This window comes from Chlamydotis macqueenii, chromosome 1 (assembly GCF_036417535.1).
Source record: "Chlamydotis macqueenii isolate bChlMac1 chromosome 1, bChlMac1.mat, whole genome shotgun sequence".
NCBI classification, from domain to species: Eukaryota; Metazoa; Chordata; class Aves; order Otidiformes; family Otididae; genus Chlamydotis; species Chlamydotis macqueenii.
The window spans coordinates 41,236,717-41,263,121 of record NC_141556.1 but is presented as its reverse complement, the minus strand read 5'-3'; the positions used below and the strand labels follow the sequence as shown (position 1 = coordinate 41,263,121).

At 39.4% G+C, this 26,405-nt stretch overlaps 2 protein-coding genes across 3 annotated transcripts in view; both read left to right on the top strand.

Moving 5' to 3' along the window:
* The first annotated feature begins 539 nt into the window (after positions 1-539).
* CCDC107 (coiled-coil domain containing 107) lies at positions 540-10,879 on the top strand. Its single transcript, XM_086749516.1, has 6 exons — positions 540-756; positions 3,683-3,888; positions 6,146-6,212; positions 8,219-8,309; positions 9,438-9,547; positions 10,185-10,879. The coding sequence occupies exons 1-6, from the start codon at positions 591-593 to the stop codon at positions 10,457-10,459; spliced, it is 915 nt and encodes a 304-aa protein (XP_086605642.1). The 5' UTR covers positions 540-590; the 3' UTR covers positions 10,460-10,879.
* Positions 10,880-12,165: 1,286 nt separating this feature from the next.
* CAPS2 (calcyphosine 2) overlaps positions 12,166-26,405 on the top strand; it is a 29,628-nt gene continuing 15,388 nt past the window's right edge. The window contains exons 1-9 of one of the 2 annotated variants that reach the window (XM_086740043.1): positions 12,166-12,272; positions 13,318-13,412; positions 15,259-15,305; positions 16,536-16,581; positions 16,718-16,837; positions 17,759-17,800; positions 20,040-20,195; positions 22,550-22,672; positions 25,524-25,591. In XM_086740043.1, the coding sequence (XP_086596169.1) occupies positions 13,335-13,412; positions 15,259-15,305; positions 16,536-16,581; positions 16,718-16,837; positions 17,759-17,800; positions 20,040-20,195; positions 22,550-22,672; positions 25,524-25,591 (680 nt within the window). In that variant the 5' untranslated portion in view covers positions 12,166-12,272; positions 13,318-13,334. Of the gene's footprint in view, positions 12,273-13,251; positions 13,413-15,258; positions 15,306-16,535; positions 16,582-16,717; positions 16,838-17,758; positions 17,801-20,039; positions 20,196-22,549; positions 22,673-25,523; positions 25,592-26,405 lie in introns of both variants that reach the window. The other variant, XM_086740042.1, reaches the window with a different exon arrangement.

The following is a 26,405-nucleotide window of genomic DNA, read 5'->3' as shown; positions in this document are numbered from 1 at the left end:
AATAAAACAAGGAGTAATGGTTTTAAAATAGAGGGAGGTAGATTCCGACTTGATATAAGGAAAATATTTTTTACAATGAGCGTGGTGGAACACTGGAACAGGTTGCCCAGAGAGGTGATTGATGCCCCATCCCTGGAAACCTTCAAGGCCAGGTTGGACGGGGCTCTGAGCAACCTGATGTGGTTGGAGATGTCCCTGTTCCTTGCAGGGGGGTTGGACTGGATGATCTTTAAAGGTCCCTTCCAACCCAAACTGTTCTGTGATTTTATGATTCTATGAAGGTCTTGTCCACCATGCTTGGTAAGGCAGGCGACGACCCAGCTGCCGCCCTCAGCACCGGCCACAAGGGCCCCAATTGCCGGGGCCTCGCCTGAGGGCTCCCCGCCCGCCCCAGCCTCTTCCAGAACCTTCTCCGCCATGGAACCCGCCGAGCCCCGGAGCGGCGTGGCGCCACGCCCGGCGCCCGCCGGGGGGCGCTGTGTCGGCGGGAGGGGAGCGGAATCCGCGCGGGCGCCTCTCCTTCGCGCCGGGCGGCGGCTCTTTGGCAGGACGGCGGCGGCGGGGCGGAGCGGGATCGGTTGGCGGCGGCCATGGTGCTGTCCGGGCCGCAGCAGGTGGTGATCTCGGTGGTTCTGGTGCTCTGCGTCTTCATCGTCATGCCCAGGATGTTCGGGGGAGGCGGCGGGCGAGCGGGTCGGTCGCTGCAGGGCGGTAAGGCCGGCCCCGGCCGTTACGACCCCCGTCAACACCGCAGAGGTAGGAGCCGTGGCGGTGCCCGAGGCCGCGCCGCGTTTGGGGCTCTCGGAGGGAGCTGCTGGGAGCCGACCCCAGTTTGGGACGGGCTCGAATGGAGCCCCACCGGAACGGAGAGGGCTGTGCCGCGGCTGCCTGCCTCTGGCGGGAGGCGCCGGGTGTGTACGCGGGCTGTGGGCGGGGAGGCCTCGTCCAGCGGCTCCCAGCCGGCCTGTGTGTGGCCTGAGCTCCTCGCCTTAATCTTTCACAACACTCCTCTCCCTCTTTAATGTTCTGCTTTTCTAGTTCATTGCTGGTTTGATTTTTCTCTGTGTTTTCTTAAGAAAATGACTTTTAAATGCAGATGACACCATGTTACTGGAAGCCAGCCTTATGGGGGCAGTTTAACGAATAATGGCTGCAGGGGCACAGTTAGGTGCGCTAACGTGAGCAGCTGTGAGGGGTCAGAGAAGAAGAAAACCACTGCACGTGTTAGAATCGCAGTAAGGAAGCCGAGTGTTACTGGTCGTAAACATTAGCACAGAATTGTGTGAGATTTGTCAGGTAGTGTATTGGAAAGAGCCTAGGATGCTTGTTTAGGAAAGATACCACTGAATGGGCTAGAGACATTACTGCCTGTTAAAGCCTGAGAGGTGTAAATGTATGTTAAGCAGTGTCAGCTGAGGATTTTACCTCAAGGTCCAAAGGTCCACTTTTGTTTTGGAAAATAACAAAAAGCCTGCTTTCTTGAGGTAGCTCTGTGATTCATTGATGATACCTTCCAACGCATTGTAAACCAAGAGGGTAGGTGGTTGCTGCAATCCTCTAAACTGTGTGTCTGTGCTTTTCCCTGGGAGTACCTTTCGAAGGCAGAAAAAGTGAGACTTGAGCTGCTAACATGTTCCCATCCCAGCAGCTGATGTCAAACTTAGTGTGCTTTGTAAGCTCTAGGCCTGACCTGTTTTGCTTGATAACTTTTAGTTTATATAGTGGCTGTCATTTCCTATAGATCAAATTCTTTTAAAACCAAACCTTAAAAAAAGCAACACTTCACATCCCTCTGATTCTACTGATGTATTGGCCCACCACTGTGTAAAATAAATTTCAGGCAGATCTTCTGTGCTCACCTGCCTGGATTCTTCTTTTCTTTTATTTGGCCAGTATCACTCTGCTGTTTCTTCTGTGGGATAAACCAGGACACTGGACTCCATTAGGATTCCTCTATGCCAGGAAGATGTTGTTTCCCTTGACCACATTCTTATTTGCATGACCTGTGGAAATTTGGTCGTCTGTGCTATTAGATATTTCAGTAAATCTCCTCATTTACATTAAAAATAGAACTGAAAGTAAGGACAAACTTAAAACTAGTAATCAATGGGAAACATTCTGAAAGGAGGAAAACTATATGTGAGATAAAACATGATTTTCTGATTAGTTAGTGCAGTTTTAATAAGTCTAAAACTGCCTGTGTTGAAGGAAGAATGTCTGCCTGAACTTGCATTAAATGATGAAGGTAGCTTGAGTTCTGCCTGTATCAGCTAGGGCATTTAATTTTTTGTTTAACTGTCCAGTTCTGTTTCAAGTTCCAGTGAGGAAACATACAGATAGAAGGTCTGCGCGCATGTTGCAAGCTGATCAATGACGCATGGAAGAGCATGCAGTAATGCCTGGCATGACCTGACTGCAGAGCTGATAGTAGGCATCGCTAGGGTCATCCCTGGAGGTCTGAAAAACTTTCTGGCTAACTCATTTTAGATAATTCTAAAACACTGTTTGAGATCTCTTATCACAAAGTACCAGCTTATGTTAGCAGAATTAGATTCTTTTTTTTGGTCTTATTTGGCTGCAGCTTCTTCCAAATACAGTTGTTTCACTGGGAGTTGTAACTTATGGTAATTTTTTTCTCTACCTGATTGTGGCTGTCTCTTGCACACTCAAGTTATGTTACTGTAAATTCTTGAAACGCCACTGTTTCAGTATTAACTGGCAAGGAGTGATTTGGGTAATCGTCTTTTGTTTAGGAGTTTTTCTGGAATGTGAATCTTGTTTTACCCATACTCAGTTCTGATACATTAAATTATGATGACCTAACTGTTCAAAGGGATTTGAAAATATAAGTCTAGGCAGTCAGTTGAGACATCAGTGTAAAACTTCACACTCCTGCAGTCACCTGCTGTCTGTCTCTGTATCTGCTTTCTTTAGCTGATAGCACTGTTTCTCATGTGCATGTCCCATGAACCACAGATTTAACTACCAAATAAACTAATTCTTAAGTCAAACAGTGCAAGTGGCAGTTCTTTCATCTGGTCCCTGTTCTGGCAGGCAAATTACATGCAAAAATACTTCAGACTTCCAAGGTCGCATCTCTTTGCTATTTCGTAATCTTTTCCTGATTAATATTTGATTTTGCGGAGGTACAGCCCTTCTAAGCCTGTGGGAATATCCACATAACACTGAATTTATTGTCAAAATAACAAAAGCAGCAACACAGCATATATATTTCAGCAAAATGTTTTTTTTTTTTTTCCCTAGGACTAGACAATTCAGTTTCAGTTTAACTCCTTTCTTTGTGTTCTCTGAGTATGTTTTAATTTCAAGATTTAAGTTGTTTCTCGTTACATCTACCTTTCTGTAGTTTGCCATGGGTTTGCCAATATTACTGTAAAGGAAGAAACTTAAAACTTGTATCTTAAAGAAACATAGAAACATAGTCTGACAGTCTCTGCTACCTAGGTATAGCTTTGCATTCTGTTAATGAAAGAGTAATTAAAATACTTTTTTTTTTGTTGTTTCGTAACTTTGGATGCAGAGCTGACCACACCATCTTAGAAGAGTAATGAATAATAACGATCACACAGAAGAAAATTGTTTAATTCCAGATGTGAAACTAATTGGATTCTTAATTTCCTTTCTAACTTTTGTCTTCTTTCTCTCAATTTAATTCTTTAAGGTAGTACTCAGACAGCTCATCAAGTTCCCCTGAATCCAGGAAATTCTGAGAGAACTACTTATCAGAGTATTCAGCAGATGAGAAACGCAATGGAAAAAGAGATAAAGAGTGAGAGAACAAGAGGAAATGGTAGAGAGTTGGCATTCACCCTCATGCCGTTGTATGCTCTTGGAGTGGGAGTGTTTGCAGCATACAAATTTCTTAAGGTAAGCCATAAGAAAAGCATTAAAATTAGTAGGAAATGTCCCTGATTCTGAGCTCCAAAGTTAAAATTACAGCATATCTGATTCTTCCTTGTGAAGGCTTCTGACTTACCTTTTTTTAGACACTTAAAGAAGTGAGAATCCTACACTCCTGCCCCAGCCCCGACCTCAAATAAGAATCTGAGAACCTAAACAGTGCTGTTACCTGAGGCTGTAACTTAAGCCTCATCAGTATTTCACTTCCTTTTCATTCTTCAGAATGAGACTGAGTATGGGAAGGAGATGGATAACCCCTGCAGAGTAGTAGTCTTAGCTTAGCAATTAGACTGGGGAGTAGTCTATTGGTCATGCAGCTGCAACATAGGCTTTTATCCATGAAATGTGATACCTTTTGTACCATTAATAAATTAAGAAAGTGGAACACAGGATTAATTGTTGGTTTTTGTTTTTTTAAATATCAGTCCTGGTATGTATTATAGTAAGAGATATTACAGAACTTGCAATGCTGGGAGTGCACCTGGAAAGTTGTTGCTTGCCTTCAGGGAAAAAAAACCTTAAACCTGAACAGGAGATAGCATCTTCATTTCCATAGTCAGTTTCATATCATCTCCTATGTGAAAAAAAATACAACAGCTTAGCAAGATGAATGTAGAGGCTGACCAGTTTGGTTTTTAAAATAAATGTAATTAGGTTGTAAATAAGATTTAAACATCATGAAAGCATTATTTTGGGCATTACAACTCTTTACGCTTGCACTTGTGGGATTTAAATGTAAGTATTTTTCTAATAGCATCTTTATTACTTTAAGAAAGTTTTTCCTCCTAGTTAATGGTGGGAGACTGGATCCAGTAACATAGAAGGTTCCTTCCTCCTTTTTTGAAAACTGGAGTTGAAATAGCAACTGCTTGTTTTTACAACTTTTGCCAGTCAAGTTGTCATTGCCTCTAATCAGAAGTGTTAGTTTAAGATAGGAAGAAGGCATGTGTCATGGTTTTGTTAGTGAGGGGGGGCCTAAGGTGGTAGCTTCTGTAGGAAACTGCTAGAAGTCTCTCCCCTTTGTTCAGTGGACTCGGCCGGGCCTAGGGCGGACCCGCTGCTGGCCAAGGCCGAGCTGATTGGTAGCAGAATGTCCCGTGATAACGCCTCTGTGATAACATATTTAAGAAGGGGAAAACAGAAAAAAAAAAAAAAGAGAGAAGATGTGAAGAAGCTGAGCGGGGGCAGAGGTGCAGAGGGGGAGGCGCAGGCCTATGGGCCTTGCAGGCCTCACCCTCTGGCCTCTTGCCAGGCAGCCGACTGGGCCCGACTCGGTCCAGCCCGGCTGAAAGAAGTGGAGAGGAGATGAGAAGTGAATAAGATGTAAAAAAGATCCTGAGAGACATCTACCAGCCTGTTGTGAGGAACGGCTGCAGACGCCAAGGTCAGTTCAGAGTGAGGGGGAGGAGTAATGCGGCTCCTGGCCAAGATTCCCCTGCAGCCTGTGGTGAGGACCATGGTGGAGCAGGTTGTCCCCCTGCAGCCCATGGAGGTCCACGGAGGAGCAGAGATCCACTTGGAGCCCGTGAAGGACCCCGTACTGGGGGAGGTGGATGCCTGAAGGCAGCTGTGGCCTGTGGAGGGCCCGCTGGGACAGCTGTTCTAGAGGGACTGCACCCTGTGGAAGAGATGACCCACGCCGGAGCAGTTCCACGAAGGACTGTGGCCCGTGGGAGGGATCCCACGATGGAGCAGGGGAGGAATGTGAGGAGTTCTTCCCCCGACCATGAAGCAGCGGCGTAAAAGAACGTGTGATGAACTGACTGCAACCCCCATTCCCTCTTCCCCGCTGTGCCGCTCGGGGGGGGGGGGGGAGGTAGTAGAGATAATGTTAAGCTTGGGAAGAGGGAGGGGTGGATGGAGGTTATCTTGTTCTCTGTCTCATTATCCTGCTGTTTGTAGTAATAAATGAATAGTTTTCCCCAAGTTGAGTCTGTTTTGCCCGTGACGGTAACTTTAAGGATTTCTCCCTGTCCTTATCTCAAACCTCGAGCCGTTTTTCCTTATATTTTCTCTCCCTGTTCTCTCAGGGGGTGGGGGGATTGAGAGAGAGACTGCGTAGTCTGGTCCTGATCGGGGCTGAGCTACGACAGCATGGCAGAATAAAAGTGTAATTAATGGAGCACATTTTTGTGGTTGCTATTTCAGCAAATTTCTAAATGCATTTTTATTTTTAATATACAAATAGTGATGAAGTCTTTTAACACAATTGTATTTATTAAAGATGAAGTCACATGAAGAAAGTCTATCCAAAAAGGAAAAAAGTACAGAAGACAAGGCAAAAGAAACAGGTAAGAGACCCATTCAAAATGCATATGTTAACCAAAAATGCCTATTTCCTGCTGGACCAAAGCTACATATTTTCGTTGATGCAGTCTAGCTAAATAAGAACAGTCTTTGAAGTTACTTGTTTGCAGTTAGGAATCTGCAAAAAAACACTTTGTTATGTATATTTGAAACACTTGTTAGAGCTTTGTTTGAAAACTCCAGATGGTAATATTCTTTAAAACAGCTATAATATAGTGTAGTATGGTTCTCTGCCTTTTAATATCTGATGGTTTTTTTCACTTAAGACCTGTTCAATTTTCTTCAGTAGAGTAGGATTATTAAATAGGATATAGAATCATAGAACGGACCTTCAAAGGTCATATAGTCCAACCCCCCTGCAAGGAGCAGGGACGTGCCCGACTAGATCAGGTTGCTCAGAGCCTCATCCAGCCTGGCCTTGAACATTTCCAGGGATGGGGCATCCACCACCTCTTGTAGGTCCCCTTGAGGTACTGGAATACCGCTATCAGGTCTCCCTGGAGCCTCCTCTTCTCCAGGCTGAACAGCCCCAACTCTCTCAGCCTGTCCTCACAGGAAAGGTGCTCCAGCCCTCTTATCATCTTCGTGGCTGTCCTCTGGACCTTCTCCAACAGGTCCATGTCCTTCTTATGTTGGGGGCTCCAGAACTGGACACAGTACTCCAGGTGGGGTCTCACCAGGGCAGAGTAGAGGGGGAGAATCACCTCCCTTGACCTGCTGGCCACACTCCTCTTGATGCAGCCCAGGATGCGGTTGGCCTTCTGGGCCTCAGGGGCTCATTGCCGGCTCATGTTGAGCTTCTTGTCCACCAGCACTCCCAAGTCCTTCTCCTCAGGGCTGCTCTCAATCCGTTCCCCGCCCAGCCTGTATTTGTGCCTGGGACTGCCGCGACCTGGGTGCAGGACCTTGCACTTGGCCTGGTTGAACTTCATGAGGTCGGCACGGGCCCCCCTCTCCAGCCTGTCAAGGTCCCTCTAGATGGCATCCCTCCCTTCCAGCGTGTCGACGGCACCACACAGCTTGGTGTCATTGGCAAACTTGCTGAATAGAATTAATAGGGTATTTAAAAAGGATATAATGATCTGCTTTAGAATTCAAGTGTATTGAGAGTGGAACAGTATGGATAAATAGTTATAGAGATTGTTGAATTTTTGGGCCAAGTTAGAGACCTGTCAAAAACATTAAATGTTTATAGAAGAGACAGAATAAATGATACCATCTTTTTCTTCACGATACAGAGTACTCTTGACTGTGTGATTCAGTCTGTTCTGCATGTGCCAAGAAGTGGGCTATCCTTTGGAGAAAAAGTTACAGCACATCAAAGCTGAGCTGTTTCCATACTTTTTTAGCCCCTTGTGTAGACGCATTTTTAGTTAATTAAACAACTAGCAGCCTCTTTTAGTGTCCCTGTACACCAGATCTGTAATCAGGTTCAGCAATGATTTGCTACACTGCCTACTCACCACCCTTGCATGTTGCATTCTTCTTTCATCCAAGTTTAATAGTATTTTAGGAGGAGTTACTCCTCTCAATTCAACAAGTGCCTTAAGTGTTGAATATAGTTGCAAGGTGTGAGTGGGCAAGTTCATGACAGTATATTAAATATAAATACACTACTTATACCTCAGGGAGTCTTGGAAGTGCTTAGTTTTTGGGGCTGGGGAGGTGAGAGACGCATTCTCACTCAGTTTCTACCAAGATATCCTCTGTTTGGGTACTACTGGAGACAGGTTATTAGATGGGAAAGCCTTCTGCTCACACATAGTAAGGCTTCTGCTCTTACCCCCACCACTCCCTACCACTCCCTTTTTCATATGCTAGAATTTTATAGGGAAAAAACCTTCCTATTTTTTCATCTGCCCAACCAAAAATATAAATTACTATCCTTTTGGTATTGTAAGTACATTTCTTACAATGTTCCCTCTCTCCTGCCCCCTCTCCCATTTCTCCTTCCTCTGCTTTTTTCTTTTTTCTTTTTTTTTTTTGTTAGAGCATCAGCTTTTAGAACTGGAGCAGCATCTAGCACAGACAGAGAAAATGTTAAATTCTTTATTGACTCAGTTGGATCCACTGTCAAACTGGTGAGTGTTTGTAAAACATCTCAGCTAGTATTTTTTTTCTGTAAATTGAGATTCTCCAAAATGTTAACAAAGAGTTCTTAAAATGTTCCTTATGTACAGGTAGGAAACAGTGTTTAGGAACCTTCTTTAATTACTTATTATTTCTGTACCTTTTTGGAGGTAATACCTCTTGTGCAGTTGGCAGTCTTTCTGGAGAAACCTCCCGTTTCTTATTGACCAAACATAAATGCAAAAGCTCAGACTTAACAATCACATTACTGTGGCTTAACAAGTTAAATTTTAATATTGACCAAGGAGACTAATACTGAAAAAATACTTAATCCAGTAGCATTTGAAAGTCCTTGTGGGGGTTAGATTTCTGGGAGCAGAAAGAGTTTCTTCCTTTTGATATAATTAGAAGACAAAATTAGTTATCAAGGTATAGCTGCTTCTTTTTGTGTTTTGAAATGAACCTGTTAAATGATTGTGTGTGTTTTGGGGAAATAAAACTTCTCTGTTGTAGTGTAACAAGGGAATAAGTAATACAACCTCCTTGTAATTTTAGAGATGTCCTTTTCTTAAGAAGCTAGGGCCTTAGCCATCTACTGGAAATAAAAATATCCTTGCAGTCTGTTTTGTGTAGACTGATGCCCTTCATGAAGCCTAGTTTAAAACATGCAGAATTTCATGATTGTTCCTTTAGTGTACTTATAATTTTCATATGTGCTGAAACTACTAAGCAGCAAATTCACTGACCAATTTGCCGAACAAATCTCTAGTAGTGAGGGAGGACAGAGAGTAAACAAAATCTGAAATAAATGAGAAAATCCTCTAAACTGTGAAGTTATGTATTAGGCCTTGTACTAAAAGTAAAATTACTTTGGATAATTGTTTCTTACAGTAGTCACTACTCAACCTTGGCCCCTGGGGCTCCAATGTTAGGATTCGGTGACTAGTTTATTCAGTAGGTGTATGTGATGGGCTTCCCACTTCTCAAGAAACTTCTCAAATGAAAACTTGACGTAAATGTGTTGCTAACTTAACTGTGGTATTGATCCATGGGAGGAAATACTGCAATCTTGTGCATTATTATCAAGCAGTCACTCTCAAGATAATCTTTCAGCTGTTGACATCTGTCTTTTTTTCTAGTGTTAATGCTTTAGCTTGTGAGCAGAAAGATGAAATAATGACACAGCTCCAATCAATTAGACGACTGATGAAAGAAAGTGGATTGGATAAATCAGAAAACAAAATGAAAGGTACTTTGATTTCCAGCAGGAAAGATAACGAAGTAGTTTATATTTAAAATAATAAACATATGTTACTGTAACATTGTTCAGCTCCTGCATCTTAAGTAATGTGTGTGTAATTAATTTTATTGTGGAGGAGTACCATTCTTCCTGTTTGAGGTGTATCTAATTTCACATTTTTGATCCATAAAGATGTTTTTTAAGAATAGGTGCTAAAAGGCATTGAACTGGGACAGGACACACAGTCATGTTCTGCCTTGTTAAAATAGGCTTCTTGAAAGTGAGTTCCTGAGCAGTCAGTTAATACTGGACTAACTTCAGCCTGAGGATTCCCAGACAGGGAACTCTGAGGCTATGGGTAATGCTTGCATAATATACTGACCAGCAAATTCTGTATTAGTTTCAGCTGGAGACTTCCAAGAGGTGCATAGGAGTCCAAGAGAAATCATAAATGTTAAGAACGGTTCACTAGAAATTTGGGGAATTTTTGCATTAGTTGAGCCTTAATAAAAGAGAGAAATAAAAATTAAATATTCTACTTCTGAACTGATCCTGAAATGTGAAGCCTTTCTAGTAATTTAAGCTTTCACTTTGATTTTTTTTTTTTTTTTTTTTTTTTTTTTTTTTTGTTCCTGTGAATTACAAGATGTCAGCCACATTTGTAATGAGAAACTTGAAGATCTCATTCAGACATTTGCTGGACACTCTCAAGAGAAAGAAATGGATGACAGAGACGATGACAGTAATGAAGATTTGCTTGAGGATGTTGATAGTGATTACAAAATAGAAGAGCATGAATTATATGATGAATGTGAAGTACATCGGTTTGAGCCAGATGTGGCAGAAGAGCAAGAAATGATAAACAAAGATGCCGTTGAATCAGAAGAGATAGGACTGAGGAGACGGAATAGATGTGAATGAAATCTGCATATGTTGAACTTTCAAAAGCTTATGAACTGTTTTTTTTTTTATATAATGTTGTATGCACTTTAAACTGTTTTGAATGAAGTTATGTGCACTGCTATATGCTTTAAAAATTTGAGGGGTGAAATACTGCCTGTGCTCCTATCTGTGATGGTTCTGTGACTGACTTCAGTGGCAGCAGAATTTCACTCGGGATGTTTACATATTTTTTTTATTTATTTTTTTCCCCTATAAAAATATTTCTGTACTCTGTATATAATGCACTGTAATTATATCTGATGCTTCACTGAAATATTAGAATATCTTGTAATTAAGACTATAAAGAATAGATGTTTTGTAAGTGTTTTGTAACTAGTAAGCATGGTGCCACTGGAACTGTGACTTTCTTGAGTTCATTAAAGAGCATGCACTGATGAATTTAGCTCTTTGTGGAAAACTTTACTTGGGGCGGAATGAAAAGCAGTATGGGTTAAGGCTTAGAGATGCATTCATAGTCAAGTTTATTTGGAGAGAGAAATTTAGCCACAGACACTTTAAAAGTAATTATGAAAGAGTTTGCTGTCTCCATAGGAATGATGAATAGTTTTGTATGTCAATTTTAACCTTAATGCATTACACTGCATCACTTTCTTTCCCACTTGTCACTGGTTAAATTGAACAGCTGCCTAAGAATTGATCGATACCCATTAGTACCGAATCCCTGTTTCATATTGATTTTAACACAACAGAATCTGGCCTTTTGATTCATTGTAATACACTTTTTAATACATCTGTTAATAGTGATGTTAATAGTGATCTGTTAATAGAGAATAATCTGTTAATAGATGTAAGGCTATGTGTCAGTGAAGAACTGTGGGCCTTGCGGGTTTCTTTTTTTCAATGTATTATGCCGAGTTGATAGTGGCTTTTTCAGGCTGGTGTTAAGAAAACAATTGATTTCCTTTGCCAGAATAATTTTTGTCTGTACCTTTCTTTTCTACTCATTTTTTTTTTTGTTTGCTTAACACACATGCCTATGGAACTGCCACACTTTAATGACAGGAATTATATTAGAGGCAGATCTGACAGTACAATGCTGTTAAATTTTCTGTTTTATAATTGCATAGCTTTTAAATAGGCCAGTTATAATGCCTGAACTCTTTTGCCATCTTTTTTTTTTTTTATTACGGGAAAATAACACATGGATTTATTTTTATGGAGGAGATGTAGTGTAGTTAAAGGGACTTAAACTATTACTGTGTCACTCACTGAAACGGAATGAATTGTTCATTATTGTGTAGGAATTGTGATTTTGCCTAACTTTGGAAAACCGACCAAAAAGGCAGGGTTTCTCAAGAGGTGACAGATTTTTTTTTTTTTTCCTCGAAACAGAATGGATGAATTGGAACGGGTGTTTGGGCACAATTTGATTTTTATAAATAACTGGCACTGGAACGGTTTTAAAAAGGCGTTATTGCATAGGGGCTATCCCGTGAGATAATGAATAAGGATAATTAAAGTTAATTGAAACTAATGTCGAAGCCTCTGATCAGAGGGGATGAAGGAACGGGAGCCCCGCGCGGGTGCGGCGGGGCCTGCGGAGCCGGGCCGCCACAGTCGCGGGTGAGCGCGGGGAGGGACGTTCGGCCGCGCAGCCGCACCGCCAACGGGCTGCGTCCTCGGGGCGTGGGGAGCTGGGGAGCACAGGAGATTCCTCCTCCTCTGCGCTCAGCTGAGGCGGCAGCTGGCGAGAGTACCGTGCGCGGCCTGGCTCGGGGCGGTCCCTCCGCGCTGCTGTACCCGGCAAGGCCCCGGAGGCGGTGGCGGGCAGGTAGGGCGGCGGCGGGAACTGCCTCTGCCCGCTAAGGCTGCGGCCGTGGCGGCGGGGTAGGGCGGCCGGCGGGGCGCGGTTACCATGGAGACGCGTGGGGCGGGCCGTTTCCGCTAGCCGTGCGCGGCCTGTACCGTGAGACCGCTCCGGCCACAGAGAGACGCCGCCGGGACCCCGCCCGGGCCTCTCCTGCGGCCTGCCCCGGTGCGCTCCCGGGAGAACGCAGCGCGTGAGCCCGTAACGTTTATTTCTCCCGTTACAGCATTGTTGTTTGCGATAAAGTTATTCCAGCGTGTTAAGGGTTTAATGCAACAGTGCTCTCTTCCCCTCACACCTTTAACTGGGAGGGTACTGCATTTCAGTGAGAGGCTTGAGGGCGTGTGAAGGCAGCAGCTCTTCATTTAAGGGTCCTGAGAGAGGGGGTACGGCTGGAAGGCCCTCCTGTCCGGCCAGCTGCCCTATGGCCACCTCCGACTAGGCCCTTGGTAAAGGAGAGGATACTTGGGCGTTAAAACCCGCTCGGTAGGTGGAAACGGGGTCAGCTTTTGTGGATGGCGAGTTGAAAACGGAATGTCTGATTTCTGGGAAATAAGTGATAGGTTTTTGTTTCAAAACTGGCTGGGTGGAAGGAGGAACATAAGGATAAAACATCGCTCTGGAGCTCTTGGAGGCTGACTGCATGCCTTGCGTCTTCCTGAAAATACCTGGTCCCAGCGCACGATGTAGCTGAGAGCCAGGCAGCAGCTGTAAGTGAAGAGCAGAAAATATTTGATGTTGTCAAGGGGTAGCAAATCAGTAATGCTGGTATGAGGAGGTATCAAGAAAAGTGTAAAGGAAAAAGAAAGAGTTAAATTTGAGGCAAAGATGCAAATTTGAACAGGAACCTGGTTAAGCATTAGTAAAGACTGAAATTAAGAGGTGGTGAAAAAGGGAAGCTAGCAACATTTCATATTTCTAATTCAATAATGTTTATTTGCAGAAGTACTTACATGAAAAACACATTATTTTCTCCATAGCCTTTTCTGTTTCTCAGTTTATTCTGAAGGCTGTCATTGAATTTGCATGGATTTGGAAGTTAAAGGAGTTGCTGCATCCCCTCAAAGGCAGAGTCAGCTGTCATTGAGGGAGAAGAAATGTCAGGTATGTTAACAGAAGGCTTGTGCTTGTTTTCCCTCCTTACTTTGACATTTAGCCAAATATTTAAATCATACTTCAGGAGGTTTTTACATTTCACATTTCTATGTTTTGAGATGTTAGGTGTGCAACCCTCACAAGATCACTGTAGCAGAAACTTTCAGGCTAACTTTCGAAAGTCCGATTAGTACAAATACGATCCTGGATTCTGAGGGCCAGTGTTTTTACTAGAGCTAAGATAAATATTAATATTTTTAATAACAGTTGATTTTTCTCACAGACACTGTGGACTTTATGCCTGTGAAGTAAAGTTAATTCATAATCTTCCCTCAGCCCCCAAGCAGCTGTTTGACTTCCTTATTGGATGATCACATCAGGAATTCTTGCCGTTTGACTGCCAAATTGCTGTTTTCCTTTTTTGTTTGGTTTGGAATGAGGAAGGATCTTTCGTGAACGATATCACATCAATTTTATAATGTTAATTTTTAACCAGTTTTTTGAGAATGAAATACCTATATACAACAACATCACTTGGGGAATTTAGTGTAGGTTGTAAAAGAAAGGAAATGCCCATTTTTCTCTAATCTCTCACTCCTTTTTTTCTTCTCTTTCTCGTGCTCCTCAGTTTCCAAATTTAGACTCCCTAGTGCATCTCATTCTTGGTGGCTTGCAAAAATAAATCATAGATTAAAATTATATTGAAGCTATATGCTTCACCTCGTGAATGCAGACAGTCTTCAGGATGATTTTTGTTTACTTTTTAGTCTTAAGACTAAATTGTGTTAGATCTCTTAACTGTTTTTTACGTATTTGACCACAAGGTGGTGGTGTTTATTATGTGTGACCCTCCTGGAGGGGAACTTTTTTAAAAAAAAAACTTTGTTTTTTTTTTTTTTTTAAGTCACTAGAGGGTAGTGTTGCTGAACTGCGAACTTCTTTTTCACGAGCAGGCTACAGGGGTGTGTGGCAGGAAAAGGGTTACAGTTTTATGACTGCTCTCAAATCAGAAAAGGTGTTAGGTCAGCACTGGAAATAGGATGTCTGCTCAATTCAGACTGTGAGGCTGAGATCTCTGAGCTGAAGAGTGAAAACCAAGATTCTGCCTCTGGTTCACAGCATCCACGCTTTTTTTCAGACTGGGAGACCATTTGGGGGAATTGTTACTATGTGCTTGCCCCAGTCATACAGTCTTTCCTAGGGAGCTGCTGTTGGCCGTTTTCAGAAAGCTGTAGTGGGGTAGATGGAGCTTTGGCTCGAGTCTTTTCTTCTTGCTATGTTCTTGCTTAGTTGAGTTTGGATATCTGTAAACAGTGTGATTGCACAAGCTGCCTAGTCATCATCAGGTGCTGCTATACTAAAAGAAAAAAGCAGAAGTGATAAATTTACACCAAATATCAGGACTTCTTTGGGGTATGAGCTAGCTCCGTGTGAGCCAGCTGGCTGTTGGTATTGTGGTTTTGGTTTAAGGGTTGACTGAGGGGTTGGTTCCCAACCAACAAGGACGATGTGACCTAAAATCTTGTGAGCGGTGACTGTACAAAGTCTCAAAAACATGGATTATTTTTAATGCATTATTAATAGCTGATGTGGATACTATCTGAATTCTGTATTCTTAATGGCTGGAAATCTTTCTGTCATGATGAATATTCAGTCTTTTAGTCTCATGATCTATAAGAATCAACTTTCAATGAAAAGTTTTTGTTTTGTCCTTTTGTTAGTATCATCTCAGTCAAATAAGTCAGACAGATGCTTTGAGGCATTGATTTTAAATATTCCAGGGGAAGTTGAGAGAGAGAACTATGTATTTTAATCCTGATCCCTGTAGGTATGTAATAACGTGTCACTCTTTTAGGGCTGGAGACCAGATACACGGGCTACTCACGGTCCTCGCCCACCAGAGTAAGTCTGCTTCTATTTCTGATCAGTTTGTGTAATTGTGTGTTATTAATGCAATTCATTTGCATTTGTGTTGGTATGCAACTCAGTGTTCCATGAAATTTATCACCATAGGTTTGTTTTCTATGATTTATATTTAAAGTAGAATATTTGAGGCATTATTTACATTTGAATTAATTTGGTCTATATTTGGTTGAGCTTAACAGTATAGTTGTACTTAGAACTTTCGTATTTATACTTAGTCTTTCTTGAATATTTTTAATATAATAGTCTGCAAAAAGAGAAAAACATTTTTTAACTATTGACCTTGTTTGCAGGTGTTACAGTAAAATGAACTGTTGTGAAGGGTTTTTACAAGCAGTGAGAAGTTTTGCACAGTGCTTATAAAATTTAAAACCTTATAGTGACTTCAGCAGATAAGCAACATCTGCTATTCCAAGAACCATGTTTGATAGTTCAGGCTTTTTTGTTTACTAAAATGCCTTACAGCCAATGTATCTTTCTACATTATTTTACAAGTATGTGTGACCATGACCTTGGACTGTTCATATCAAAGTCAAAGAACTTCAGTTTCTGAGTACTGACAGTCATTCTCTAATGAAAAAAAGGTTGGAAATTAAAGAGCTCTTTTATTCCAAGAAGTAATCTTGTTATAATAGGGTTGTTTGGAAATATTGGTGGGAAAATATAAAAAAAAATGTATTCGTGGTGCTCCGGAGTATACCTGGAATAAAGGCAGAAGGCACAGAGAAGCTTTGATGAGTTGGAGATGTTTTCATTTCTTTAAGCAGAATAAAATACTGAGGTGTAGTTAGTTTCCCCTGTGTTAATCTCTTCCAAAAAGTTTGGAGGGTTTGCATCCTCAGGAGCTGTTGCTTCCCTGTTGCCTCTCTGGTGATTGATTATAGAGGGTTGTTGACACCGACTTGCTGTAGAAGCCAGGAATAAGGAATCCCTGATTTATGATCTTGTTGCAGCAGCAGCTCCTTCGGGACTGTCGGGGTACTCTGCAACTGGGGAAGAGAAGAAGCTCACTGGCCAGTTCCTGAGCTGAAGCAAGAAGGGCTAATAGGGATTTGCCAAGTAGACCACATCCAGTTGTAGTGAAACTGTTCATAGCAGGGAATTTTTTTGTGAAGGAATTAATAATAATAGCTAATAGGCAGTTTGCTTTTACTGTAATTGAAAAATGAGAGAATGTATTGCTATTAAAATAATTTTAACTTTCTGCAGGGTGCCATGCCTAGATCTAGGGAGCCTGGGAGATTCTGATGAAGAGGTAATTATAAATTAATTTTGTCTTCAATAGTTTTAAAATTCATAGGTTGCAGGAGTTTATAAAAATTTCACTCTGAATAAAAACCAATTATGATTTCTTGTCCTTTTGTTTTTTCTTTTATTCTCTGTAATTTTAGGATGGGGACTCTTACATACCATACAGTGGAAGCAATCCTCATACACCACCTCTAGATTCATCTTCAAACTGGAGAATGTCATTACCAATGCCATATGCACAGCATCATCAAGCTCAACAGGTCAGTCTGTTGCTACAAATATCTTTAAAATATGCCTCTTTAGCAGTAATTTAGAAAAGCATACTTAGCTTTATTATACAAGTTATCTTTTTTTCTTCTGGTTAAACTCAAATCACCAAGTGCTGTTGGTCCAAAATATTTTTGGCAAAGTACTTTTTACTGGGAAGCCTCTAGAATATTTTAAAAATCCTGTTTTCTTATATACCTTAGCTCTTCTTTGTTTTTTGATACACACTCATCCTTTTCATTGTACTCATTTTGAAGTGATATATTAATAGTTTGATTAACAATTTGTCAAAGCAACTGAACAATGTAATACTTTTGAGGCAGCATGTGACTTTGGTTTGTATTTCTAAACTAAGTGTAACTTACAAATAATAAAGATGGATAGTAGTCAGTAAGTGTATGATTGAAGACAAAACCCAAGGTTACAAAGATGAGTGTTATTTCTATGGAAGAATAGTTGCTTTTGGTGAAAAATAAACTTTTGGAGTTACATGCAGCCATTTCGCAGGATTTTTCTTAAGTCTCTTGTCTTTAAAACAGAACTGTGACATTAACTTTGGAATTATGTGCAATTTGTCAGAGCACGTTTATTGTTAAAATTTTCTGATGACATATCAGCATTATTTTTCCCTGGATGACTAAGAAACTTAATCACCACTAATTTTAGGTGCTTTATAAGGAAAATCAGTAATCCAGATGCTACCGTTCTGGTTTACAGTACAGTACAGCACTGTTCAGTATCAATATCCACTATAACAATTTTAAGAATTAATTTAATTACTCAGTTATTACAGTTTCCTGAATGCAAGAAAAGTTTTCCTTTGAACTGTCATATCTGAATTAAAATTGAACAAATGAATGTGATGATAGTTTTTATTTGATTGTGATACATACTTAATTTCTCTTCTCTTTTAGTTTAAACAGGTGTCTAGAAAATCTTGTCAGAAGAAAATAGAGGTAAAGTAGCTGAAAAAATATGTGCTGACAAAATAACATTAGCAATTCAGTATTAGAGTACTATAGTGTATGGCCTGAAAATGTAATATGTTCCTGTTACAGAAAAGAAGTTAAAACTAGCTTATTGGAGAGACTATCTTTAATCTGCTGTCATTCCATCAGTATTTTGAATGTTTTAAATGTGATAATTAAAGGAAAAATTCTGAAGTACTGCAAACAGTAGTCTTCTGTTTGTAGTCGCTATGTATTCAAGAGATTAGATATCTAGAGCTTTAAACTAATTCAAGAAGAATGCTACCTACATGATTATTTTCTGTCATAACTGTGCACTGTACATAATCATTGTAAAAATCTTCCTAGTAGTGCTATGTTTTTCTTTAGTCGCAGTACAGGAAATATCCCTACTTATCAATGTTACCTCTTTTTGGAAGCACTGGAAGATATATAAAATCTATTATTTTAAAAATATTTAGTTTATGTAAACCTAAGAAATACTCTAATGAGTGTGTTTAAAACAGAAGTGTAGTTAGAGGGAAAAACAATTATTATTTAGTTTGTACATAACTTGTGCCCCTTGAAGCAAATAATATAGCGACTTGTGTGGCAGGACTCCAAACTCACTGAAGCTCAAGGTGAATCTGCCAAGATCATAATTTTATTTATTTCCCTATATAACCAAATGGTTTCTCAACTTAAATTTTTAAAAATGCATTAAAATAAAAACATAAATGGTTAAGGGTTTTTTTGTTTTGTTGTTTGGTTTTTTTTTTTAAAATAATGGACTAGGAATGTACTGCTTCTCAGAATATCTGTGTGCCCAACATAGATATTTACGCACATTTTAATATGTAACTCTAAACATGTAAGTGTGGATAGGTTGTTTTCCCCTGTACTGCATTGTAAGTGTGCAGTGCAAACATATGTGAGTTGCTATACTCTTTTTAGGTCTGAATGCCTATAATTTCACCGCTTGCTTTAGCTTTTTTAAAAAAATATAATGTTCATACATATACTTCTTGTCTAGCTGCAGGAAGGCTAATGGAAGGTTTTGCTTTGTCTGTTTCTCAGGGTCTTTCTCCCTTTCTTTGCTTTCCTTTATCTCTTGTTGCTTCTTTTCTGCCTTCATTATGTCTTAAATACTGAAGTGCTAAATGTGCAGGAGTGTATCTTTTGTTCACTTACCCTCTTTTGCTCTACTTCTCTCTCTTTTTTTGCCTGATTTTTTCCCCTCTCTTCTTTTTTGTGGAGAAGATTTTCAAGCTGTTCTGAAATATTTTAATGTATTCCTCTGAGTGGCCTTTATTTCTGCATTGCTTGCTTCTGGGGCCCTGACTGAGCATTCCTTTAGCAAGATATATTCTGGCTTCTTCAATAACAGACTGTGTAAGTAAATCTTCCCAAAATAGGTCACTTTTGGAAGAATAATTTAAATGTAGTCTTATCATTCAGGATTTAACCAGTGAAGGGATGTGGATCTCTTTTGAAAGGGAAAGCTGCCATTTCTCAAGAACATAAATCTTTTGGGTTTTTGAGAAATGGTTTTCTAGAACAGGACTGTTACACTGCTGAGGCAAGATGAGTCAAGAAGAGATGCTAGATAAGGCCAGCTTAGTTTTGTTAGTGTTGAAGAAATGTCACTTAAACATTGAAGGTGTTAGTTATTCAGGGGGAGAAAGAAGAGTGGAATCTTGGCTTTCTGTTACTGCTGCTGTTTCTACTGATCCAGCATCCGTTGTGTAGAGCACTGAAATGGATGTAAAGTTAGGAAAGTACTTAGCTAGCTTCACAGCCTTTTCAGCTGATGTTGTTCTAGGGAAGTAAGTCCCAGTACTCATCTGCCATCCAAGAATATTAGAACTTTTGGTGAAAAAATCCATCAGCCCATTTTCAGCCATCCAAAATCAAATGTCAGAATTCCCATTTTAATGATCTGTAACATTGTCTTATAGGACAGAACTACTGAATCTTGGATTCTCTCTTTAAAAGTGATGCAAAACCATTTGGCTGTGTACTTTTTAGATTAAAAAATGTCAGAATATGAAGCACTCAGTTAAAATTAAACCTGAATATGCAGTTATATTTGCATTTTTTTTCTTAACATGAAGCATAGTGTCAAGAAGTTTCAGAAGTTATACTGGATGGAAATTATAGTAATGCTATTCTCATTCAGTAGATCAATTGGAGGCTTTTATATTGATCACTCTATTACTCTTTGCTTTTGGATTCTGTTTTGGAGCAGAAGACAATACCAGAAAATCTGCCATCCCCAACAGACAGATATAAACTGAAGTATCGCCAGTATGAAGCAGATGCGAAGGAAGAATATAAACAGTATTCTCAGAGAATTGCTGAAAAGAAAAAAGACCACCTCCAGTGTCCAGAAGCTTCAAGAAAGGTAGCTGGCAAAGAAGTAATTGCATTTTCAAGTAGTAAATGTACGTTGGTATTTCATTACGGTGTTTGGAGTGGTTTGCATGTGTATGTAATAATTTCTTCCATGTTTTTATCATAAAGAAATAAAAACCTGTGTAATTTTGGCATCTAATGTTGAGTAGGAAATAAAATATAGGAAGCTGCTTCAGTTGTTCTAGAGTGAGAAACTGAGGTGCTCTGAAAATCTAAGCATGCTTGTATTCTCTGGTAAAAAATGTTAGTTTTGCCCTCATAGTGCAACTCTAGCCTGAGCATGAAGAGTAGCATGATTGATAGGGAAGAGTTTGCAGCCTAAGAAGATGAGAAACAGTAGGGAGATCTTGGTAAAATGGTATTTTCAAATATAGAAATGCATTCAAGCTTTTTAAAAATTTTTAAAAATATAGAAGTATATTAATTATTATTCAATTATAACTGTACATAGGACTTAAAAGAAGTGAAAGATGTGACCTCTACCTTAGAGAACTATTAACACTGAAAAGGAAAGGGAATATGGGGTTAAAATAATGAAAGATGTTGTCTGCACTTTTTGCTTTGATGTGTAAGATCTAGTACAGTTGGTCTGCAAGCTGTATTAATTCTGCCGGGTTTCTTTTGTGTTTTAAAACTAAAACTAAGATGAAAACAAAGGCAGATCAGTGAAGAGAAACTAGAAAACAAAGAGGTGAAAATAAACCAACACTCCTTTTGTTCTGGAAGAGATAGTAGAGACAGGTGTTTGCACAGAGCAAGATACATCATTGTAGGTGTAAGGAAACAGGAGACAAAAGTAAGCAGCAGCTGTGAGGACTGGTTGAATCCTAGACTGTGCTGAGGGTAGATGACCATTTAAGAATCTTAATGAAAAGTTAAGAATGCAGATGTTGGGGGGACAGATTGTGCTCATTGCTTTTCAGAGAGAAAATTTGTGATGAATAACAAGGAGCTTACTGATTTTACTTGCTTAATGGTCAGTAGAATGAAAAGGGAACGTCTTACATAAGACAAAGATTATGTTTCGCATATTGTTGTTATTGTTTTACCCATATTGCTGGTAGTTTTAAAGGGGCTTTCTCCTCTTATAGTCATGCTCCTAGTGTTCAGATAAAACTTGGAGAACCTGCAGATACCTATAAGTGAGTAAAAGAGTTGAGTTAAAAATCCAATTCTGTTATTTTGTGAAGTTTAGTTTTATGTTTGGTGGCAGTTAAGATTGTCAGTTCTAGGGATTTGTTGTAATACTACTTTTTTTTTTAGATGGTTTCACTATTATGTACTAGTCTCATACCATCATGTCAGCTGTTTTCCATATGCCATACTGCAAGCCCATGAAAAGGGTGTTTACAGGAGCAGCCAAGTTAATCTGAAACTGAAGAAATAGGTGGCAAGTGTATACTGGGAGAGAAAGGAGGACTGGTTTGTTCTGGTGATTTTGGGTTCCAGAAGGATACATGCTAAGCACTGGAAGTTATGTGTGTCAGTTCTTATGACAGATTTTAATATAATGCCTAGCAGAACAATTTTCTGTGTTAGATATTATCACTACCTGATTAAATTAATAAATAAAAACCTCTTTAGATTTCAAGATAATTATTTTATCTGATTAGTGAAACTTCTGATAACTTTTCTTCTCCAAGAAGAAGCTGCTCCTAGAGGAGTATAGCTAACAAAACCTACTCCTGATTTATTTCCCATATTCCCTCCTTCCTGACTTCTGTAAACACAGTCTCCTTTGTCAGTTTTCTTCATATCCTCCATGTAGAAGATATTTCTGTAATACCCTCAAACTGATTTACAAGTCTGTTAGACCCCAGTTCAGCAGTATGCTTTGGCTTTTTCCTGTCTAGACTGTATTTAACTTCTTTGCTGGTCAAAAAGCAGCATCTCTGCAATGTTGAACTTTGAGCTATATGCATAATGGCAAATCTGCTGCTTTTTATTGGCTATTCTTGAGCAGAATGGAAAAGGGATGAGCTCTTGTCTTCTTCGGAGAGGTACTAACAGTCTACCTTCTCTGACTTGCTGCTGCCTTTTCACAGAGCTTGTAGGAACACGGCATTTTTGAGTTTTTTTCATTTCAATATGGTTGAAAGCTGGTAAGTGTTCAAAGGCTATAAGGAAAGACTAGAGAGCAAGATTTGTAAGTTCAGTTTCTGTAAAAAGCTAGGCTTAAAAATTTTTCTAATTAGCATGAAGTGGAAAAAGTAGACACTTCAAAAAATAAAGAAAAAAAGCCTTTAAATTGTTAAGGAAAATGTGTTGTGTGGGGTTTTGTTTGTTTGGTTTTCTTACAATTAATTAAATTTGATTTTATGAAAGAAATGTATTTTTATGTAGGGTACACAGATTGAAGATGGACATAGTGATGATCTTACAGCTCTTGATGTGAAAGCTCTCCTGCAGCAACGCTACACAAGCAAGCCCTATAATATGCAGCACAGTATAAGGAAATCAGAAGCTGTAAGTATTTTGGCTGGTATTATGCCGTTAACTGTCTAGGCTTATAGAATGACTTCCCAGATGTGAACAGAAGTTTGGCTTTTGGTGATTTGGTGCTAGTATGTAATTGCACCCATTGAAATCATGGGGAGTTTAAGCATTTGTTTCAATGAGAGCTGAACCGAGTGATCCAGTGAGACTTTTAAAAAAAATCTTACCTGCAATGCTTGTATTTTATACAGTAACGTATATAAATGAGAATGCGTATTATGAATAATAAATACAAATACATACATACGACTAACGTTAACTGAGTGAGTTGAGCAAACCTGAGCATAGCGTTACATTTCCTCTGGTCTGTAGTTTGAACCTGAGAATGTGTTCAGTGATCCATGGATTCCATGTTTCCCTCAGCTTTTACTCTGGCTTATTTCTAGAATAAACAGGCTGTTTTCCCTCATTAACTCCTGAAATGGAGTACGTGATGAGACCTGGCTTTGTAAGCTGTAGGGCTCTGCTGTGGGTATTAAGATTGGGTCAGCCACGGCTTTGGCTGAGTCTTCAGGCTCCAAGGATGGAGCTTCAACAGCATCTCTAGGCAACATCTTCCTGTGATACACTATTCCCCGTGTGAATTTCTTCCCATTATCCATACCAAGCCTCCCAAGGCTCGGTTTATAACCTTGGCCTCCTGTTATACTGTTGGCCACTATCACAAAAAGTTTGGTTCTGTCATCTTTGCAACTTTCCTTTGATTGTAGGATGTTTTCAGAATGCCTCGTAGCTGCTGCTTCTGCAAACTGAACAAACACAAGCTCCCTTAGCCTTTCCTTTCAGTTGCTTTGGCTCCAATCCTCTGTCACGTTGTTTCCAGGTTCTTCTCATTCCTGTTGATCTTGGGAAGGAGGGAGCCTTGAAAACTGCAAACACATATGGCCTCGCTAGCCTGCATACAGGGGAATTACAACTTTTCTTATATGGGTGTACCCAATACGTTTCTTTAACTTCTTACATAGACATAATTTTTTACTCATTGTAGGACTGAACAACCGCAGACTTGCCCATCTAAGGCTAAGCCTTGAATTCAGGATTATTTACAATTATGAAGAACCTTGAGATTTAATATTGTATTGTTCAGTATTTGCAGATGCAGTGATGGCTTTCAAAACTGTTTTTTGAAGGCATTGTTGAACAGAGTTAGCATTCTAACTTTGTCATGGAATACTAAACCATGAGAAATTTTATAAGACTGTAAAAGTAAATAATAATTTTAATTTATTTTTTTTTGCTCATCACTATGCACTGACTTTTGCATCATTGCAAACACTTATTTGATTTCTAGTCTTGTCAAAGTGAATGTGGATGCTGCACTATTGAGATCACTATTCATTTTTGTGATAAGAAAATATTTCCAGAAAATACTTTTGTGAAGGACTTGAACTACCAGTTTGTTATTTTTAGAATAAAATTAAAAATCTATACTGTAGGGTGAAGATAACAAAAAAAGTTTTGAAGTATCATTAGAATAACTACTTAATGCTAAATCAATAAGAAAAAAAAAGCTAGTTTGGCTCTATAAGCCAGGATCCGTGAAATATGTTGTGTTTTTACAAACACTGCTCTCTGTTATCACTGTGTCCTCCTTTACATAGTACTTCTTAATATGTCTGTTGGACAGTTAAAGGACAAAGATTCAGTGACTCAGAATAAAACATCTGTATTCTGATAGGTGCGAAAATGAAATATGAAAGCAAACTAAAAAGCACTCTATCACCTATACTTCAGGAATCTTTTAAGGTTAAAATCACTTCGAAATAAACACCAGGTGGTCTGATGTTACTTTATTCATTTGGGTTTTTTGGTTGGATGGTTGGTTTTTTTGGTTTGTTTTTTGTGGAACTGGGGATTATCCCTTAGAGTTACCTGGTATCTAGGAACCAACTTTCGTTTCTTCTTCAGCCATGGGAAGGCTTGATATATCTGAAATTTGGGTTGCGCACAGGAGTGGTGTGGGAAAAATAACCAGTCAGAAAAATATCTTAATTCTTCAGTTTCAGAATACCTATCGACTTGTCCAAAAGGTTGCATAAACTTCCTCAGTAATAATAATATCTATTTTCTCATATATAAAATATTTTTGGAGGGAAAAGAGGCAAATTTAAGTACAGTGAAAAAGTTCAAAATCTAGAAGATAAAATGAAGAGAGGTGCTGAAGCCTGGTTGTTGCCAGTGGTCTCCATGCTGTCCCAGTGCATCATCTCGTGTTTTAGTTTCTCTTTCTATGAACAAATGATGATCAGCGCCTGAGCACTTTACAGTGAATGGCACAAGGTTATGGTTCAGTGTTAGTCTAATAAAAAGAATAATATAATCTTAAATCCCCTTCCCCCTTAGGATGATCTTCCCTGAAAAGCCCGTCTCAGCAGAAAATTATTGTGACATGCAGCAAATAAAAATTGTGTTTTGAGATTTAAGTCTTAAAAGAATTTTTTTGACTAAATATTGCTGGAGGAAAAGTTTCGTTTTCTGAGTTGGAATCTGTGTCAGCCATGAAACCTGGAATAGTGTGAGTTTCCTCAGGCTCTGTGGTACTTGCAGGATTTATTGGAAACAATACAGAGATAAGGATGCTGTATGTCAAATCTAGAATTCTCATATTTATTGACAACTGATGTTCACGGACAATTTGAACGTGTAGCAGAGAATACTATTTCTCTATTTGTTATGCAAATAGAAGTCTATTCAAAAAGATGATAAAGATTAATTGTTACATTGGTAAGATTGTGACCTCTGAGTGTTATCTTAAAGGGTAATTTATTATTTGAAGTGTCTGGTGTTATATATTTCATTTGCTCTCAGTTTTTCATTGCAGGAGGATGTTGCTGCAGAGAGGAGAAAACAGGCTGTAGTAGAACAAGTGATGGTGGATCAATTATCTAGGTAAGTGGATTTATAATGTAAAAGTTCAGTTTCCCCTACAGAAGAGTTTAGATCTGTGAGTGTGTGGCTCTTCTTGCCTAGGAGGTGTTTTGATCATCTCGTTCCAAGTCTTATGCGTTCCAAGTCTTGTTATTATTTGCAAAAATTCTTTAAATGAAAGATCTTTTTAATTCAAATTACAAGATCACTTTAAAGAGCTATGTTTAAGATCATTTTTTTTTCTGAGAATAATTTTTATTTTATACTTGAACCTAATTTAAAGGCTTTATAATAGCACTGGTTCTCAGAAATAACCCTCTTACACCTCAGCAAAATATATGGATGCCTGTTGTTATGAATGACACTTGTTCAGTTTTTATTTTCTTTTCTAAGAATCTTGTTAATATTCCCTTATTAATATTGACACAACATCCGTATGGAGTAAAGGAGTATTATACCAGTGTTGGGCAGGTAGGAAAAAAAGCCACAGTGATGAATCAAGTTGATCAAGGTTGTACAGGAAGACTCTCCTAACTTCATTGCTGTCCTGTTAGCTCTGAGAAAGCATTGCTTCTTTGTAGAAAGATCCCGGGGGGGATGGGGGGGTTGGGGGAAGTAAGTTACAGGTAAAGATGAGTATAGTAAAAACATCTTTCCTTATTATTATTCCCATAAACTTGTTCTCAGTTTTAAGCATGCTTTAATAATTCAGAGCTTTATCCAACTTGTCTGATTACAACAATATAGGATGGTGCAAGCTAGTTTAATATAGTTTCACGTTACCTTACACGTGCTAAAAATTATCTGTGTGTAGCTCTACAGTATGTTGCATTCT